This window comes from Colias croceus, chromosome 6, assembly GCF_905220415.1.
Source record: "Colias croceus chromosome 6, ilColCroc2.1".
Taxonomy (NCBI): domain Eukaryota; kingdom Metazoa; phylum Arthropoda; class Insecta; order Lepidoptera; family Pieridae; genus Colias; species Colias croceus.
In genome coordinates, this window is record NC_059542.1 from 10,413,947 (window position 1) to 10,433,243 (window position 19,297).

At 35.6% G+C, this 19,297-nt stretch overlaps 1 protein-coding gene across 2 annotated transcripts in view; it reads left to right on the forward strand.

Moving 5' to 3' along the window:
• LOC123692767 (sialin) overlaps positions 1-19,297 on the forward strand; it is a 38,492-nt gene that overhangs the window by 14,183 nt on the left and 5,012 nt on the right. For both annotated transcript variants that reach the window (XM_045637552.1, XM_045637551.1), the window contains exons 2-7: positions 8,192-8,387; positions 9,281-9,399; positions 9,801-9,915; positions 10,638-10,812; positions 18,408-18,508; positions 18,994-19,147. In XM_045637552.1, the coding sequence (XP_045493508.1) occupies positions 8,192-8,387; positions 9,281-9,399; positions 9,801-9,915; positions 10,638-10,812; positions 18,408-18,508; positions 18,994-19,147 (860 nt within the window). The remainder of the gene's footprint in view (positions 1-8,191; positions 8,388-9,280; positions 9,400-9,800; positions 9,916-10,637; positions 10,813-18,407; positions 18,509-18,993; positions 19,148-19,297) is intronic.

The following is a 19,297-nucleotide window of genomic DNA, read 5'->3' on the forward strand; positions in this document are numbered from 1 at the left end:
CTATGCCTTCAAGCCACACCTCCGCCCGTCGGAGTGGGGAGCGTGAGGTTTTTTCGTTACGGAATATCTCGATTCGGTCCCCGCGCTCAAGGCCCGCGATAGAAGATATCGAAAAATAGTAAAACTAGAAGCTCCATATACCCACATACTTCAATGGTGACAATGGAATCCTGTTACAAAGGGCAAAGGTTTCATCTCTCTCACGCTTGTTCGTTTGTAGGTACTTCAAAATCCCATAAAGATAATAGTACCGTAAAGGGTGACCATCATTAACTAAAGTATAAAAGATAATTTGACTAAAACAACTGAGGATCTCATATAGGAAGTGTGATCACTATGGGAAGTCAATCCACGATTGGCCGGTTTATTTTTATATACAATCGTTGCTCCGTAAGTCAATTGAATGATTACATAATACGATTTTCGAAGACGCTATAAGTATCGTGACTTCTGTATTACGTGACCCACGTATGAGAATTTAAATTACCTGCTAGCACTTATTAGATATTATTTTACATAACAGAAACAGAAAGGGACCCATTACCTGTGATACTCAAAAATAATCACGAATTATGCCAATTAGAGTAGAGAGATAGAGTACTTTTGAAATATGTACATAAAAAAATGACAAAAAATGTGTGCGTGTACACACGTAAAAAGTGAAACTTCTTTATGACCTTATTTTTCAAAAAAATAATTTACTATATACAACTTTACAGAAATACGTCGAATCACGCGTGGTAGGGATAAGAAAAAGATGGCGCGTAACGGAAAAATGTCACGCGTAACGAAAAAATGTTACACTACATTTTTTTCCAACCCCGATAAAGAAGTTTCACTTCAAAAAATTACCTAGTTACGTACTACTGATTGCACATGTATTTGCACTATATACTTTAACGACTTCACCAACACATAACATACCTACATAATACATAAGTATCTAGATAATAGAATTGTCTAGTAAATTAAATCAGAAAGTAAATTATAAACATTATATCATACTCATTTATGAATCGAAGAACTTTTGATGTTGTTAATAGCAGTCACAAAGATAAATACAAGGTTATCTTAAATTATTCATTAAGCAGAATCTGAAGACACAGCTTGAATAAAAGATTTATCATTTTTTCCTTAACAAATATTAGGGCAAGCTAGGCTAACATTCAGCTCGGCATTTCTAACGACCTTCGGCTTGGTAGATGATTCTTAATTAGCTCTTTGGGTAGACATATTTAAAACATAGTATGTAATAATAAAATATCAACATATAATATCACTATATTTTACTGTCTATAAAGCAATGGTGTCTGAGTGGTGAGGACTTCGAAATCGAAGTCGGAAGTTCGAAGCCCGGTGAGCGTGCATTAAATAAGTTGATTTTTCAATTTATCTGCGCATATCATCACCACTGCTTGAAACGGCGAAAGAATAACCGAAACAGCAATAACTGATCATAATATTTTCTTTTATTTATTTTAGCTCGAGCAGAAAAGTCTTTTATATACTTAGCACTATTATATCAATAACATGTTAAACGTCGATCCGATCATGCGAAGATTATTGCAAAAAATTATAGAGACACAAGGGTGTGTATATTTGTCAACCAATCTTGCAAAAAATACTGAACAGATTTTGAAAACCGGTAGGTAGTTTATTTGGTCAAATTTCGAATTTGTTAGAAAGTTGTGCTGTGAAAGCGGAACGGATAGTTTTTCATTTGAAGTAAGTAATATAATATATTCGGATGAATAATTTTATAATGCTAGAATTATTCTTGTTCTAATGTAATTTTCATTCGAAGTGTCCGAGTTAAACAGAGTTATAACAAAAAAAAAAAGTATTCATGATCAGATTCCAATGATCTCTCCATAAACTTACAAAAATGAGACTTGGCCTCTTTGTAATATAGAAGTGCAGATTAATTCGATAAAATTTTCACGATAATAATGATATATCTCGGTAATGTGACGCTTTAGGGTACTATGTTATTAGACATTTTTTGTTTGTCTATGTATCCTCTATCCATACATACCACTTTAATCGTGCGCCGCGATTTTGAAAAAAAATCAAAATGGCGGCGGGTTTGATATGCCAGAAAGTTTCAATGCCCTTTCTATGCGCATTATTATTTTTGGAGTACTGTAATCCGATGTTGAATGTAAAAAACAGTCGAAAAACCTAAGCGAAAAACAAACGAAAACGACCTTACTTGATAATAGGTGCATCAAAAACGTAAATGTGGTAAAAAACTTAATTGCACCATTGGATAATATAGTAGGTAGAGTTTTAATTTGTAATTGATCAATGGAATTAGAGCGGAACCGAATTAGTATATAAATGTAACGTAAAGGTAATAGACCTGATAAATAATAGGCGAATTAAAAGTTATGGTACACGTTTTTATGCATATTTTTATGTCAATCACGCTATAATAACTGAACAAATTGGAATGAAATATTGAAGTAGTAGAGATATGATAGAACAACAATCCTGTATTTCCTACAACTATAGAGTATTAGTACGGGAGCTAGCAACGTTTAAAAAAAAGTCATTTTAGTATAGTTGGGTTTTTGATATACTGTTTCTCTTGCTATTTCCTGAGGATAAGTGATTACTTATCCTTCACTGGGACTCATGTTGATGTAATTTCACTTATTTCGATGACATTTTAGTTATTTTGAAATAAAAATTGCGTATGGCACCTATTTTACAACGAAAAAAACGTCTTGCAATAAAAAATGTATGTCTAATGGATCTATCTAAAGGCAAAAGATTAAAAATTACGCGTTAAAAAATGACTTTAAATTAAGGATATTTTCCTGTGCAGATAAGATGCGCACTAATAAACGCAACCACTGCGGCCAGCCAGACAGCCCGGACTGTAACCGAAATAGCAAGAGGAACAGCATATCAAAGAACCAACTATACTAAAATGCTCACTTGTCAACGTTGCTACCTCCTAGAAATGCATAGGTCAATTGTCAAGGTAATATTATGTTATATGTTTCTTTGAATGGTTTGAGTTGTTTATTATATGTCGTATTTAAATTATATTGTTCACGATTTGAAAATAAAATCCTTTGAAAAGGCCATCACAATTTTGCCTATTTCTTTAAGACTTTAGTTATAATTTGCATTTACCTAATGCAAAATAAATAATATAAAATTAAAATGTCTATGTATTTTTGAATAGAAGGTGACCTAACACCTAATATGACTTAATTATCGAAACATATTCGACCTCCAAAATAAATAATATATCTACTATACAAATATTCTCCAAGACTGTACATTGTACCTACAACATTCAACGGCGGCATTCGAACAAACTTATATCATAACTTCCGAAGAAACTCCCAATACATCCGAACTTTGTTGTAAATAGTATGGCGAGATAACAGTTGCAGTTATTCATATTAATCTGAAAATACGTCCTTTATATTCTCTTAGTTCGTTTATGGATCATTAAGCTGAATATATTCATATCATTCTAACTCCCTGATGTCTACACAGTGAGTTGTTATCTTGTTCAATGTAAACAAACCAAAGGTCCCTACTAAGACAATCGAATATCGTTTATTGAAATTAGTGTTGCCCAAATTCAGTCTTGGTCTTGCAGTCTTGGTCTTGCGTCTTGCGTTTTTGCAAGACCAAGACCAAGAACAAGACCGCGTATTTTTAGCAAGACCAAGACCAAGACTGACCGTGCAAGACTTGAGCAAGAACAAGACATAGCCTGCAAGACTCTTGCGTCTTGCAGCTAGGACTTAGCGCTATTTCACTGAGTAGTTAGGTGTAACAGTTCGGTGTATAACTAGGTAGGTACGCTTAGGAATTCTATGAGACGCAAAAAACTGTATCAAAGAATATGAAAAACTGGACCTATGCGCATTACTAGTTATTTATTAATCTACTTGATCTTTACTATGGCTATGATAATTCAAGCTCACAATGTTCCAATTCTAATACGTTTTTCTAAGATTTAAAGTAAACTTTAATAAATAGTAATAGACTAATAGGTAATTGCAAGACTTGCAAGACTCTTGCTGCAAGACCAAGACCAAGACCAAGACTGGGAGCGCAAGACCAAGACCAAGACCAAGACCAGGTGTATTGGCGCAAGACCAAGACCAAGACTGGCTCAGTCTCGTCTTGTTCTTGCATTTGGGCAACACTAATTGAAATTGTATTTGTAGTAAGCTATAACAATTAGAGTGGACTGATACACATATTTGAATTTTGAACGTTTGTATCCTGGAACGAACGTTTTATGTCCTGGGATCCTGCTTTGTTGTATTAGCCTGCTTTTTAACCTTTACAATATAGGTATTAGGTATCTACCCTAATTTATTTTTAAACTTTATATGTTATAGATGGTACGTCTACTTTTAAAATTAAAAGGACATTCCGACAAATAGAGTTCTCAATTTGGAGGTTAGACGTGAAAGGTTAAAGACAACGTGCATTGGATTTTATTAGATTTAATGTTCTTGAAATTGTGTAAGATCTGCGTTGCAAGAAAAGTATAAGTAAATTATTTGTATAAATATGATGTTAAAAATGGGTTATTAAATAATACAAGTAATGTACCTACTGGTTTTTCATTTAATTACCTATCGTCTTAAACAATAAGCTAATAATTCAGTAACAATTGATCATATTTTCTTTTATTTATTTTAAGTATTTCCCTGCTCTCAAATCAAATTTATTTCGATTTGACATACATTCGTACTTCATTCGTACACAGCATTCACAGAGCGTAGAACCTCTCTGTAACAATGCCTTTACAACAATGGAAAAACATATCGTAACAGTGAATAGTAAAAGGGAGTGGACCTTGGAATAACTCGACAATGAACTAATAAACATTCCTCTACGATAAGTTGCTTACGAAAACACTAAGTGTATGGGTTCCGTGGGGTCAAGTCAGTGCATTAACCTGCCATAACTGTCCTTATTGGCAACACAGATTATATAACTTTAGTCGATTCTTTTTGGGTTGGTAAAATTGAATATTTTTAACTGTATAGTTAGTTGTATCATTTTAGATAGACGATACATTACTCGTAGTGTATCTAATCTTACGTGATAAAATACGATTAGGTATACCTTTATTCTAAACTAGCTGCTCCGCGCGGTTTCACCCCCGTGGCTCCACTCCTGTTAGTCGTAGCGTGATGATATATAGCCTATAGCCTTCCTCGATAAATGAGCTATCTAACACCGAAATAATTTTTCAAATCGGACCAGTAGTTCCCGAGATTAGCGCGTTCAAACAAACAAACAAACAAACATACAAACAAACAAACTCTTCAGCTTTATAATATTAGTATAGATTACTGTATTTTTCCGTCTCAAAGATTTCTTTTACTTTTTCTTTTTCTGCATTTATGAGTTTGATTACCAAACTTTACTCCTAGAAAAAATATCAAATGTTTTTTGTTCATTACTCAAAGCTTGTTTACATAAATCTCTACATAAAGCTAATGCTCTGAACCCTTATTTTTACGACTTACGTTTTATGTCAGCTGGTTTGTAGTTAGGACACTTATTTAGGTAGCGACAAGCGAAGCCTAGTACCCATATAGCCCTACATTAAATATATTGTGTCCATATTATTGAGCTTGCTCGTAAAGTTGTAGGCATGAGGGATCTATAAGAAAAAGTATTCATTCGCCGCCTTCGCTCACGTTACATGGGTTTGATTGAAATTTCTTATCGTATTTCTTTAGGTTTTGGATTTACTGAGAGACGTGATTTAGAATGAATTTAGTAAGAATGGTTATGAAATATTATCTTTTTACATAACTTACGTGTCAACGACCTCCTCTTCAAACGTCTTGACCGATTTTTATGAATTTTTGTGTAGGTTTCATATTAGGTCGTAAATTATTATAGCCTTAGTGACAAGGGTGTTCTGACAGAAAAATGTTTGTCGAGTCTGCTAGTTAATCTATGATATATATTTGTGTATGGTTTCAACAAAACAAAATAAAAATAAATAAAACCTTTTGAGCTTAGTATTAATAATAAATAATTAAATATTTCTAAGCTCAATATTTTGAAGAAGAATAGTTACTATATAAGAAATGTGTGTTTGCATTCATTTATCATACAAAATTATCGCTCAGATGGTAATTATTACAATCTTAACAAAAATGACCTTTGTGCGATCCTTTCTATTAATATGTGCATTGTACCTACGTAATATTTACTTAATATATTACATACACCTATGTTTATACATATTATGTCGTCAATATTATGCTTCGTCCTTTATGACTATTTATGTACCAAATTTCATTATTATCGATTCAGTGGCTTTAGCGTGTACATGTACATTGTAGGTACACGTACAATCCTTTTTTTGTTCATCAATTCACATAAAACCGCCTAAATATATTGTTCGAAGTCTTTATAGAATCCAGCCAGAACTAACATAAGAAAGGCGTAGCGTCACGTGTTTTGAAGTTCGATCATGAACAAACTTCGAAGTTAAGAACTTCTAAATATCTAGACCGGGAACATAAAGAGTCGGTAATTTGGTAAATTATTCATATATTCAATATTCGGCTCACAAATAAAATCGTAAACCTAAATCGTAATTTGCACGCCCACTAAAATATTGCTGATAAAAGCTCAGATAATATACGTAGTGAGAACGAGGTATAATCATATTATTTTCATACATATTTATCGAGTATACTGATTTATACATGGACACGTACGATCTAAACAATGCAGTAATAGTCTTATGACAAAGGAAGTTCTTCTGAAGTTAATCTGGTTAAGCTAAAGTAGTTAGGTATTGACATAACTCTTGGTACTAATTCTACTGAAAGTTGAATATATTCTTGAGTTACGGAGTGCTTCTATTTCCTCCAAACATAACTAAGAACCTCGCAAGACAAGATCCTCGAACAAAATACATGCATTGTAATCAGATCGCCTGCTTAGAGATACAGACGAAGATGCACACGTAATAATTAATCCTTGTTAAATAATCTGTTGAAAATGCAGATGTAATTTGTTGTGTAATATAGATAAACAGACAAAAATTCTAAAAACTATGTGTACATGATTTACAATTTCCTTCGCACTAACTTAGCTTTTAACCGCCAAAATGATATCGATATAAATTCCTTACAACCGTATCGGCGTGTATCGTAACATTATTTATAATTTTTATAACCGTGAAATTACGGCATTGTTATGTTCAATCATGCACATGTTTTCCATTTCATTGACCTATTTTAACTCAATTTCATGTAATCGATCGATTGTCGTTATTTAAATACCTTAGTACCTACTTGGGTACTTAATTCCTATAATATATTAATTAATGAAGATCAAAATTCTTTAGTATAAAACATTAGTCTACGAGTTTAAAAATGTTTCAGTTTTGAGGTTTGTGTAAAGAAAGAAACACTTTTGATCAATCGGTTTAGACTTCAAGTGCATTTGAATGCTTAAAAGTTACTATTATAATTTTAATATAAACCACTAGACTATTTTTAGATCTTGGAATTTCGGTCACAAAATTTTAATGGTCTTACGAGTTGACTTATGATATATTTCCCCAATGTAATGAGAAACTTTTGGCCGTAAATCTGGGACGCCCTTGGGAAGATTATATGTCACCTACATTCATTTTAAATTAAAATTCAAGGAACTTATGGCTATGCATTATGCTTTAATTAGCCAAACATTATCTATCATAAACCATATTTTAGCAGGAAAATGAGAAAAGACACTTAACTTTAAGACAAAAACTGTATGAACTTATTCATATTCATGTTATTTTTGTAGTGTAACGTAAAGTTGGTAAAAATTTACTTTTCAAAAATAATAAGGTCGTTTTTTTTTTGTCTCATTTTTTTGCATTTTTTTGTATCCAATCAAAGAGCTAACAAAATATAGCCAACCTTATTTTCGAGTAGCCTTCACATACGCATGTATTGTACATAATACCACAGATTACATATTAGTTCATCATTATCAGTCTACATACGTTTCCACTGCAGGGACACCGGACACGGGCCTCCTATGTGGGTACTGGGTAGAGGCCATAATCCTCCACGCTGGCCACATGTTGGTTTCCTCGCGATATTTCCTTCACCGTTTTAGCACTTAATACAACCAATATAAATGTTTCTTACTTTAAAATTGTACTTATCTTACCTTCCAGAGATCAACCCAGAATCAAAGAGCATACTGAGCAAAGCACATCATGGCGGTTCTGGAGGAAGAGGCGGTTGGTGGTCTCCCTACTGGCATTCTTCGGTTTTTTCAACGTGTACGCTCTGAGGGTGAACCTGTCAGTCGCTGTGGTGGCCATGACGGAGCCGATGGAGACGGAACTCGAGAACGGGACTATAGTTTATGTGAGCACTATTTAATTATCTATGATAATGCTTATGGCACTTGTTAGAACTTTATGGTATACCTATGTCGTAAATATGAGTTAGGAGGATGAATGCTTTGTTGTTTTGTGTAAGCTGGAAATACCAAGGGAATAAATATATGGTAATTTTTGAAGTGAAACTTCTTTATCGGGGTTTGAAAAAATTTAGTGTAACATATTTTCGTTACGCGTGACATTTTTCCGTTACGCGCCATCTTTTTCATATCCCTACCACGCGTGATTCGACGTATTTCTGTAAAGTTGCATATAATAAATTATTTTTTAAAAAATAAGGTCATAAAGAAGTTTCACTTCTTACGTGTGTACACTAGTACAAGCACACATTTTTTTTGGGAGTTTTAGTCATATGTCATGTTTAATTAAATGAGAAGTATAGAGATTTCATCAAAGTTGGTTAGTAAAAGTAAATGGCACAATACACACGATAAATTGCGGCCAATTAGCCACAATTCGACGCGCTACTCCCGGAGCACTAATATCTTATCATTGGGCAAAGGACCGTAAAAAAATGTGTGCGTGTACTAGGGTACACACGTAAGAAGTGAAACTTCTTTATGACCTTATTTTTCAAAAAATAATTTACAATATGCAACTTTACAGTAATACGACGAATCACGCGTGGTAGGGATAAGAACAAGATGGCGCGTAACGAAAAAATGTTACACTAAATTTTTTTTCTACCCCGATAAAGAAGTTTCACTTCAATAAAATCACTTTGTTGACAAATTGAACAAATTGTGTATGTAAACAACTAGGTATGCAATTGTGTAAAATTCGTGAATGTAATCGTATCTTACATTATTTTCCACCACATAAACACCCTTTTAAATAAAATAATTTAAATGATTTCAGGTGCCAGAATTCGACTGGAGTTCCCAAACAAAGGGTCTAGTGCTGAGCTCGTTCTTCTATGGCTACATCATTACACAGCTACCTGGTGGATGGTTGGCGGCTAAAATAGGAGGTAACAGGTTCGTTCCTTATTGTAAAACGAATGAATGAGTGAGAGAATGATAAAATCACAAAAAATTGGAAAAATTAACTGATAAGTTATGGTTCAGAATGAAATGAAATGATATTCGCCAAAATAACATTAAAATTGAAAGCAAAATATGTGATAATGTTATTAAAAAAATGTTTCATAGGCTTTTTGTAGCCATTTTCAAAAAATTGTATTAAAAGTAGATTTTATTTAAACTCACGATAGCATTTTTACAAATTAATTCATCAATACCTAATGATAAAGATGCCTTATAACAATTCAATACTATGAATAACAGTTGAACAACTCTTATCACTAAAAAACTAAACTCAAAAAACTAATTATTCAAAAAAAATCCGACAAAATCTAAAAAAAAAAAATTTTTTCTAGAATGTTCGCGATCGGCGTGGGTATGACGTCACTGCTGACTCTCTTCACCCCGCCGCTAGCACACACCAGCACCGGTCTCCTTATTGCTGTTAGAGTTATAGAAGGATTATTTGAGGTAAGTAAATCAGTAGGTACATAGTATAAAACAAAGTCGCTTTCTTATGCTTAAATCTTTAAAACTGCGCAACGGATTTTGATGCGGTTTTTTTTATCATAGATAGAGTGATTCAAGAGGAAGGTTTTAGTACATAATTTATTAGGTTTTAGACAAAGCGGGTGAAGCCACGGGCGGAAAACTAGTTTAATATTGTATAATCTATGATAAGGAACTAACTAACTAACTAACCCTTTTAATATGTTCTTCATACCTTCTGTCTGAATATTTATTAATAGTTTCAAATTTAATTCAGTTATGCAAAGAAATTCCTTGGCGCTAAACCTAGCGTGGCCATAGCCACTTCGGCGAAGATTTTCAACAAACTGTTCCCGAAAAAAAATATTTTCCCTATTTCTTCATTGATGCTTTTCATATTTGCGTGATGCTATACAGCCTTCCCAGACAAATTTACTATACAAAAAAAAAAACGACGTGTGTCACTCGGGGACTGCCGCGGTAAAGCTATTGCATGCTATGCCTTCAAGCCACACCTCCGCCCGTCGGAGTGGGGAGCGTGAGGTTTTTTCGTTACGGAATTTCTCGAATCGGTCACACACACACACAACCGCACTCAAGGCCCGCGATAGAAGCTATGCAATAGCTTAAAAATGGAACAATCAACTAATTTTTTTCACCTTTATACTATAAGTTTAATTAAAATGTTCATTATAAATTTCCAGGGTGTGACATACCCATGTATACACGCAGTATGGTCATCTTGGGCACCGAGCGGTGAAAGAGCAAGGCTAGCCACTTTTGCCTTTAGTGGTAGTTACGTAGGAACAGTAGTTGCTATGCCTGTGTGCTCTCTGTTGGCACATTATACGGGCTGGCCAGGGATTTTTTACGTTTTTGGTAAGTAATTTGTGACCTTAAGGTGATTGCTACGATCTGTTCCCAGCCAATGTCCCGCTAGATGGCGCTGAATTCTACATTTCTAGTTTATTTGAGTTTTTGCGTAATTGGAAAAGATTAAGGTCGTAGGAATAGTCATGGCGATTACTGAATATTATATTTTATTTAAATATGTCATATCATTGCCTTAAAATCCACCCAATTCGGTAAAACCATGCGTTTTAACATCTGTCATTGCATACAGGGTCGTTTACACACACAGACGTATACAAAAATGATAAAGATTGAACTCTAGATGGCGTGAATGTAAAACAAGTTTGGCGTGTACATGTATTTGAGTAGTTAGTAGCATATTATATTCTGAATTTCTGATCCATGCCTATTCACTCAAAACTACCTAATAACACTAATGATTTGTAACAGTAAATTATTTCAATAGGTAGGTATTTGAACATTTCCCAACAAGACGTAAGAATAATTATTCGTAGGTATACAAGATACAATAACAAATCTAATACACTATTTATTATTTTATTATTTACTAGCGGTCCGCTCCGGCTTCGCCCGTGGTACATGTTTACGTTTTCTCTACATAAGAACCATCCTCGTACTTCAAGGAATATAATAAAAAAAGAATTATCGATATCGGTTCAGCCGTTCTCGAGTTATGCGCTTACCAACACATTTTGCGATTCATTTATATATATATAAGACTAGCTGGTGCGTTGTGCGCGGGCTGCAAGCAGCCCGCGAGCCCCTTTTGCCCCTGGGTTGAAGCAATAGGGCAGTCATTAGAAAATGTGTTAGAATTCCCAGTCCATTTGTAATTTTCTGCTAACAGCGATTCCACAATCAATCGGAAGTGCTTATAAATTCCCAATTCAAATATTTTCTATTCTGGAATGCTGTCGACCTTCGAAGGTGCGTTGTGCGCGGGCTGCAAGCAGCCCGCGAGCCCCTTTTGCCCCTGGGTTGAAGCAATAGGGCAGTCATTTGAAAATAAATTCGAATTTTCTGTCCATTTGTTACATCTGCTAACAGCGATTCTACAGTCAGTCGGTAATGCTTAAAAATTCTCCATTCAAGTATTTTCCACTCCGGGAGGCTGTCCATCTTCCAAATTCTCCGTCAATTTGCTATTATCTGCAAACAGCGATTTTACAGTCAGTCGGAAATGCTTATAAATTCCCCATTCAAATATTTTCTATTCCGGGGGGCTATCCACTTTCGAGGGTGCGTGGTACGCGAGCTGCAAGCAGCTCGCGGCTCATCCCAAGGCATAAATCTTCAGTCATTTGAAAATGCATTCGAATTTCCTTTCCATTTGTAACATCTGCTAACAGCGATTCTACAGTCAGTCGAAACTGCTTATAAATTCCCCATTCAAATATTTTCTATACCGGGTGGCTATCCACCATCGAGGGTGCGTGGTGCGCGGGCTGCAAGCAGCCCGCGGTACATCCCAGGGACAAAAATCTTCAGTCATTTGAAAATGCGTTAAAATTCCCTGTCAATTTGCTTTTTATCTGCTAACAGCGATTCCACAGTAAATCGGAAGTGCTTATAAATTCCCCATTAAAATATTTTCTATTCCGGGGGGCTGTCCACCTTCGAGGGTGCGTGGTGCGCGAGCTGCAAGCGGCTCATCCCAGGGCAGAAATCTTCAGTCATTTGAAAATGCATTCGAATTTCCTTTCCAATTGTAACATCTGCTAACAGCGATTCTACAGTCAGTCGAAACTGCTTATAAATTACTTATTCAAATATTTTTAAATTTTTGAAACAACCCTAACACGCTCGTCGCTTCGCTCCTCTCTACCTATTTGAATATTTAGACCGACCGCTGCCGCGATTCGCTCGCTTCGCTCGCTTGGCTCGTGCGATAGGTAGTTCAAAAGATAACCTAACACGCTCGTCGCTTCGCTCCTCGCTACCTATTTGAATATTTAGGCCGGCCGCTGCCGTGACTCGATCGCTTCGCTCGCATGGCTCGTGTGGTAGTTCAAAAGTTAACCTTACACGCTCGTCGCTTCGCTCCTCGCTACCTAAACTGCTTATAAATTACTTATTCAAATATTGGTAAATTTTTTAAACGTCTTATCGATAGCGGGCAGTGACTTTTCATAATAAACTGTTCAAGAGTTAACCTAACACGCTCGTCGCTTCGCTCCTCGCTACCTATTTGAATATTTAGGCCGGCCGCTGCCGCAACTCGCTCGCTTCGCTCGCTTGGCTCGTGCGGTAGGTAGTTCATAAGTTAACCTAACACGCTCGTCGCTTCGCTCCTCGCTACCCATTTGAATATTTAGGCCGGCCGTTGACGTGACTTGCTCGCTTCGCTCGCTTGGCTAGTGCAGTAGTTCAAAAGTTAACCTAACTCGCTCGTCGCTTCGCTCCTCGCTACTTCTTTGAATATTTACGCCGGCCGCTGACGTGACTCGCTCGCTTCGCTCGCTTGACTCGTACGGTAATTCAAAAGTTAACCCAACACGCTCGTCGCTTCGCTCCTCGCCACCTATTTGAATATTTACGCCAGCCGCTGCCGTGATTCGCTCGCTTCGCTCGCTTGGCTCGTGCGGTAGTTCAAAAGTTAATAAATATTTTCTACTCCGGGAGGATGTCGACCTTCGAGGTTGCGCGGTGCGCGGGCAGCAAGCAGCCCGCGGGGCCGTCTTTTGCCGTTGCTATTCAATTACCCTTCCTACTATGGAAATTTCCATACAAAATTTTCGAAAAAAAAATTTCGCTTTTTAACAAAAAAATTTATATGCCTGGAAGCGGACCAAGTTTTGAAGTATTTTTTACTTCGGTGACCCCGACCTACCTGTCACCGATTCAGAGAACCGTTGAATTTCGTGATGTATGGAAAATGGAAACCAGGGGTCGGAGTGAGATTCTGAGTATGCAGTTTTGTAAATCTGGCCGATTAGAGCACAGAAGTCAATTTTCAAACCGATCGTCAAGTAACCGGCGCCACCATCTTGCCTCGAAAAATCGGCCATTTTTGAAAAAAAAATGGCGTCCAATTTGAAATTTATCGATTGCCCTGGTAGCGCCCCATCTTCCTGATTATTTTTTAGTTCTACACTCCCCACCTATCTCGCGCCGTTTCGGAGAGCCGTCGAATTTTGCGTTGTATGAAACTCGGAAACCAGCGATGGAAACTCGATTATGAGTATGCCAACTCAATGTAAGGCTCGATTAAAGCCCCTGCGCCAAGTTTCAGCGTGATCGGCCCAGCGATGGCCGTTTTAGAATTTGTATGGCGGCGGCCATTTTTTCCGCCATTTTGAATTTTTTTCACTATCTGTGGTAATTGCTCGAGGTCTACTCCAAGTTTAGTTCGAGCACCCCAGATGTAGCTGCTACCGTTTGCGCGGGCCGTTGACCGTCTTCGAGAGATGAGGGAAAGTTTAAGATTTCGGATTTTTCTGGATATCCTGGGAGCTGGGCGAGTACGAATGCGTCATTGGTGTATTTCTCCATTGCACCACCTCGTCTAAATTTACGTTTTTATGTTTGCGCCAAAAATGGAAAAATTCCAAAATCGAGCGTCCCACTATGGCTCCCTGGTAGCGTCCCAGGGTGGTGATCATTTTTAGTTCCGGGACCCCCAACCCAACTCGCTCCGTTTCCGCAGGCCGTTGGAGTTTACGTTGTATGGAAGTTGGAAACGGGGGCCCGGAGCCACTCGAACGGGGCACCGATCGATTCGCCGGCTCGAACAGAGCACGTGTGCCAAATTTGAGACGTAAGGATTCATAAACGGCGATTTTGGCAAAGTACGGCGGCCATCTTGTTTTCGCGAAAATCCCCATTTTTCCACCACCCCTGGTAATCGCCACCAGTTCCGAGCATTTTTTGTTCAGACACCCCCCCTCCAAGTGGCACCGTTTCTGCGCACCTCCAGGGGTCCACTCTCTTGTCCAGGGTGTTGGAGATGTCAATATTTTTCCGGTGGTCACTCGGCGCACCTCTACACGATCACGTCGAAATCCCCCCAACTTTCCGCGTAGTTTCCGAGAAACCCGATGTCAGTCAGTCAGTCAGTGGTAGTGTAGCTTTATATATTATAATTATGTGAAAATAACCAGGAAGGTGAAAAACATATTTACGAAAACATAGTAACATATGGCTGTCGCTACAATAATTATATTTCAATTTTATCTTTTTATACCTAGTAGAACTGGCCGACGAATAAAAAAAATCGTATTAGAATACAATATATTACGGAACAAAAAAAGGATTGTAACTGAATTAGGTAGGTATGTTTGTTTCTGGGCGCACCGTTTTCGACGACGCGACGCGACGCGCGACGTAAGCGTATAGGTATAGGTACCTACTTTGCTAAAACAAACTAATAAAATTGTGTGTCTGTCTGAAAATTCGGAAAAGCATATTTTGCAAGTTTGTGATTACTTTGATAGTTTACCGATTTATAATAATTGTAATTGTAATTGTATAATATATAATTTGCAATGTGGTGAAATTTCATAAAAATCACGGGCCAATTTTTTGTTTTGAATCCCACCGAAAATATAATTGCGTTATTAGAATAATTAATTACTATACCTACCCACGATCAATTATTACAATATAGTCTCAAATGCATACTAGAGAAATATTGCAATTTGATTCAATTAAAATGCATAGCATACAAAAATAAATTCACAACACAAGAAATTCCGCGCGCAAATCATAGCGCGTGTCAATGAAATCAAGAATGTTTTATATCAAGCCGACGCGGACGAGCGACGACGCGACGCCGAACAAAAGTACCTACGACGGACGACCACGCTTCGAGTTGCCAAACACACAGCCAAACAACAATAATGAGTAATAAATTGTTTACAAAAAAAACAAGTTTTCCATTTTTCTGTATGAGTAGACAGAACTTCAAAACGCCACCTGCTACGGTTTATATTATGAACGATGGTTATAAAAATAAAAGTTATATTTGTTGGTGTAAACTATTTTATTGATCAATAATTTTGGAATTTAAAACTGTCAACATTGATTACAATAAAACGCAGTTTTATTTTATTACACTATTGTTTTTTTTATCAAAACATGTATTTGAAGTACCATATAATATTATGCTGATCCAAGCATTTTCACTCAAAACTAATATCACTAATGATTTGTAAAAGTAAATTATTTCAATATACATTTCATAACCAACAAGTAAGAATAATTATTATTATTCCTACCTACAACAACAAACCTAAAACACTATTTACTATGGGAAAATAACCAGGAAGGTGAAAAACATTATATTATTATTTACGATTTCGACGCACTCGACTTTTAGTAAAATATAGTAGGTAAACATAATATTATGGTTTTGATTTTTGCTACTAGTATAAGAAAACTGCGTGTTAAAACTACTTGTTTGTCTGTCTGAAAATTCGGAAGTACTTTGGTAGTTTACCGATTTATAATAATATTGTATATATCGTTGTTTAAAAAATATTCAAACACAATAAAATATGATATACTGATTTATCACTGGTTTCAGTGATGAACTGATGAGTCAATGTTAGCCACTATACTTTCGTCATACGTGTGTATGATTGATGTGATTTGCAACGTGGTGATATTTCAGAAAAATCACGGGTCAAATTGTCCCACCGAAAATATAACTGCGTTATAAGAATAACTATACCTACGATAAATTATACATAATACAATATAGTCTCAAATGCATACTAGTGAAATATTTTATTTGAATCAATAAAATAAATAAAAAAATAAAAAATAATAATAATACAAAAATAAATTCACAACACAAGAAAATCCGCGCGCAAATCATAGCGCGTGACAATGAAATCAAGAACTTTCGAGCCGACGCGACGCGGACGACGAAGGAGCCTAACAAAAGTACCTACAATCATAGGCGGCTCGTGACAAAATTGTATGGCCGTGTTCACTTGAAATAAAACAACGAAAATAGGTACCTACAATAGCGTTAGCAGTACAAAAAAATGAGCACCACATTATAAATGTCTATTTAATATTTATACACTAAAAATTATAGAGTATTTCAAAACGAATTCAATTATTATTTAGCAATAATTAGAAAATCCCCGAATTTGCATTCGTGATCGTATTCATAGTGTTTGTCTACACTAATATTATAAAGAGGAAAACTTTGTTTGTTTGTTTGATTGTAATGAATAGGCTCATAAACTACTGGACATTTTACCAATGTTTGCAAGTTTGTGATTACTTTGATAGTTTACCGATTTATAATAATTGTATACTTATATCATTGTTTAAAAATATTCAAACACAATATGATATAGGTACTGATTTATCACTGGTTTCAGTGATGAACTGATGAGTCAATGTTAGCCACAATACTAATCACTTTCGTCATACATGTGTATGAACTATGATTGATGTGATTTGCAATGTGGTGAAATTTCATAAAAATCACGGGCCAATTTTTTGTTTTGAATCCCACCGAAAATACATATATTACTAATTGCGTTATTAGAATAATTAATTACTATACCCACGATCAATTATTACAATTTACAATATAGTCTCAAATGCATACTAGAGAAACATTGCAATTTGAATCAATTAAAATGCATAGCATACAAAAATAAATTCACAACACAAGAAATTCCGCGCGCAAATCATAGCGCGTGTCAATGAAATCAAGAATGTAATTTATATCAAGCCGACGACGACGCCGAACTAAAGTACCTACAGTACCATTTACCTTCAGTGTACAATACAGTTTACAGACCTACGACGGACGAACAATAATGAGTAATAAATTGTTTACAAAAAAAAACATAGTTTCTAAGGTCATTAGTTTTATTTTATTTTATTGTTATTTTCTTTGAACGATTGGAAATGAAATTACTCAATTTTTACACAGAACTTTGATTTATTAGAATTATGCTCATTATATGTATAAGATAACGAACGCGAATGCACGACATCTAGCGCGTCTTATGTCTAAACATCGCCTTTCGTTTAGACATTGACGCGCTAGATCTGTAATAAGTATATAGTCTATGCGCTAGATGTCGTGCTTTATGTCGTGTTTCGCTTGGCAAAAGTCACGCACACTACTGTAGAAGTGTCAAATTTTTCCGGTATTTTACTGTTGTTTTTCTAAGTAAATATTGTAAATTATTGATTAAAAAGGTCGAACGCGCACACATTTCATTATAGAGAAGTGATAAAATGATTAGTTTTAAAGAAATAGTGTCTGTGTTAAGTGTTTAGAGGTAATCAAAAATGTATGGAGGGACGGTCGGAACATCCACCTTAAGGGTTATTTTTCATTGCATGTTAAAATTGCACTGGTTGGCCGGGGATTTTTTACGTTTTTGGTAAGTATTTCATGTGTTTAAGGTTCGTTTTCGTTTGCAAGAATCTGAAAAGCTTTACTTTGTTTTCTCTTTTTGCCACAAACAGTTTTATTTGTTAAAAATAAACAAAAAAGTAAATAAGATGCCCATAGAATAGTTCTTGAAGTCTATTTCCTAATAGAGAAATAGTCAATAGAAACACTTTTTTTCCTTACAAATAAATAAAGAATTGTCAAAATTAATTTGTTAATTTCTATTTTCCAGGAATAATGGGTTTGGTGTGGACGACAATTTGGTGGATTGTAGTCAAAGAGTCACCGGAGAAGGATCCGCATATAACAGCCGCTGAACTTAAATATATACAGGTAAAAAAAATTACTACATGCAACTTTACATATACGTCGAATCACGCGTGGTAGGGATAAGAAAAATATGGCGCGTAACGGAAAAATGTCACGCGTAACGAAAAAATGTTACACAAAATTTTTTTCCAACCCCGATAAAGAAGTTTCACTTCTAATAAAAAGATAACGAATATAACTTTTATGAACTCCATAAAAATAACATATAAAGGGCTTGTTAGGATTATGTATGAAAATCGTTCTTAGAAGCATAATAATTGTATGTTATCAATTAGATGGTGCATCTTTGAGACGAATTTACATCTTTACAAAGTGCAGTTTCAAACTTAGGTTTAAATAAATGTCAACAATTTATCCACACTTTTTTCATATCCAGGAATTACTTAAACTTAAAAAATGTAAATTATCAATTGGAGTTTTTTTCCTTATTTTTTAGTAACTTTTACTTACAATATACTCCTCTTTAATCTTTAACCTGTAACTTCCAGGAGTCCCGCGGCACGACAGTATCGGGGTCGCAGGTTCGACACCCGTGGCGGGCGATGCTCACTTCGGGCCCGGTGTGGGCTATCGTGGCCGCACATTTCAGTGAAAACTGGGGTTTCTACACTTTGCTGACGTTTCTGCCTACTTTTATGCAAGGTATTTAAATTTAAGAATTTATAGACGCGTGATAAAAAATAATTAGATTTACCTCCACTTGGAACAGAAAAAAAAACAATAAAAATTGTTAGATTAAAAAAAAAATCTCAGGAGATTCTGTAGTAGGGTATACATTTATTTCTAGCTTGT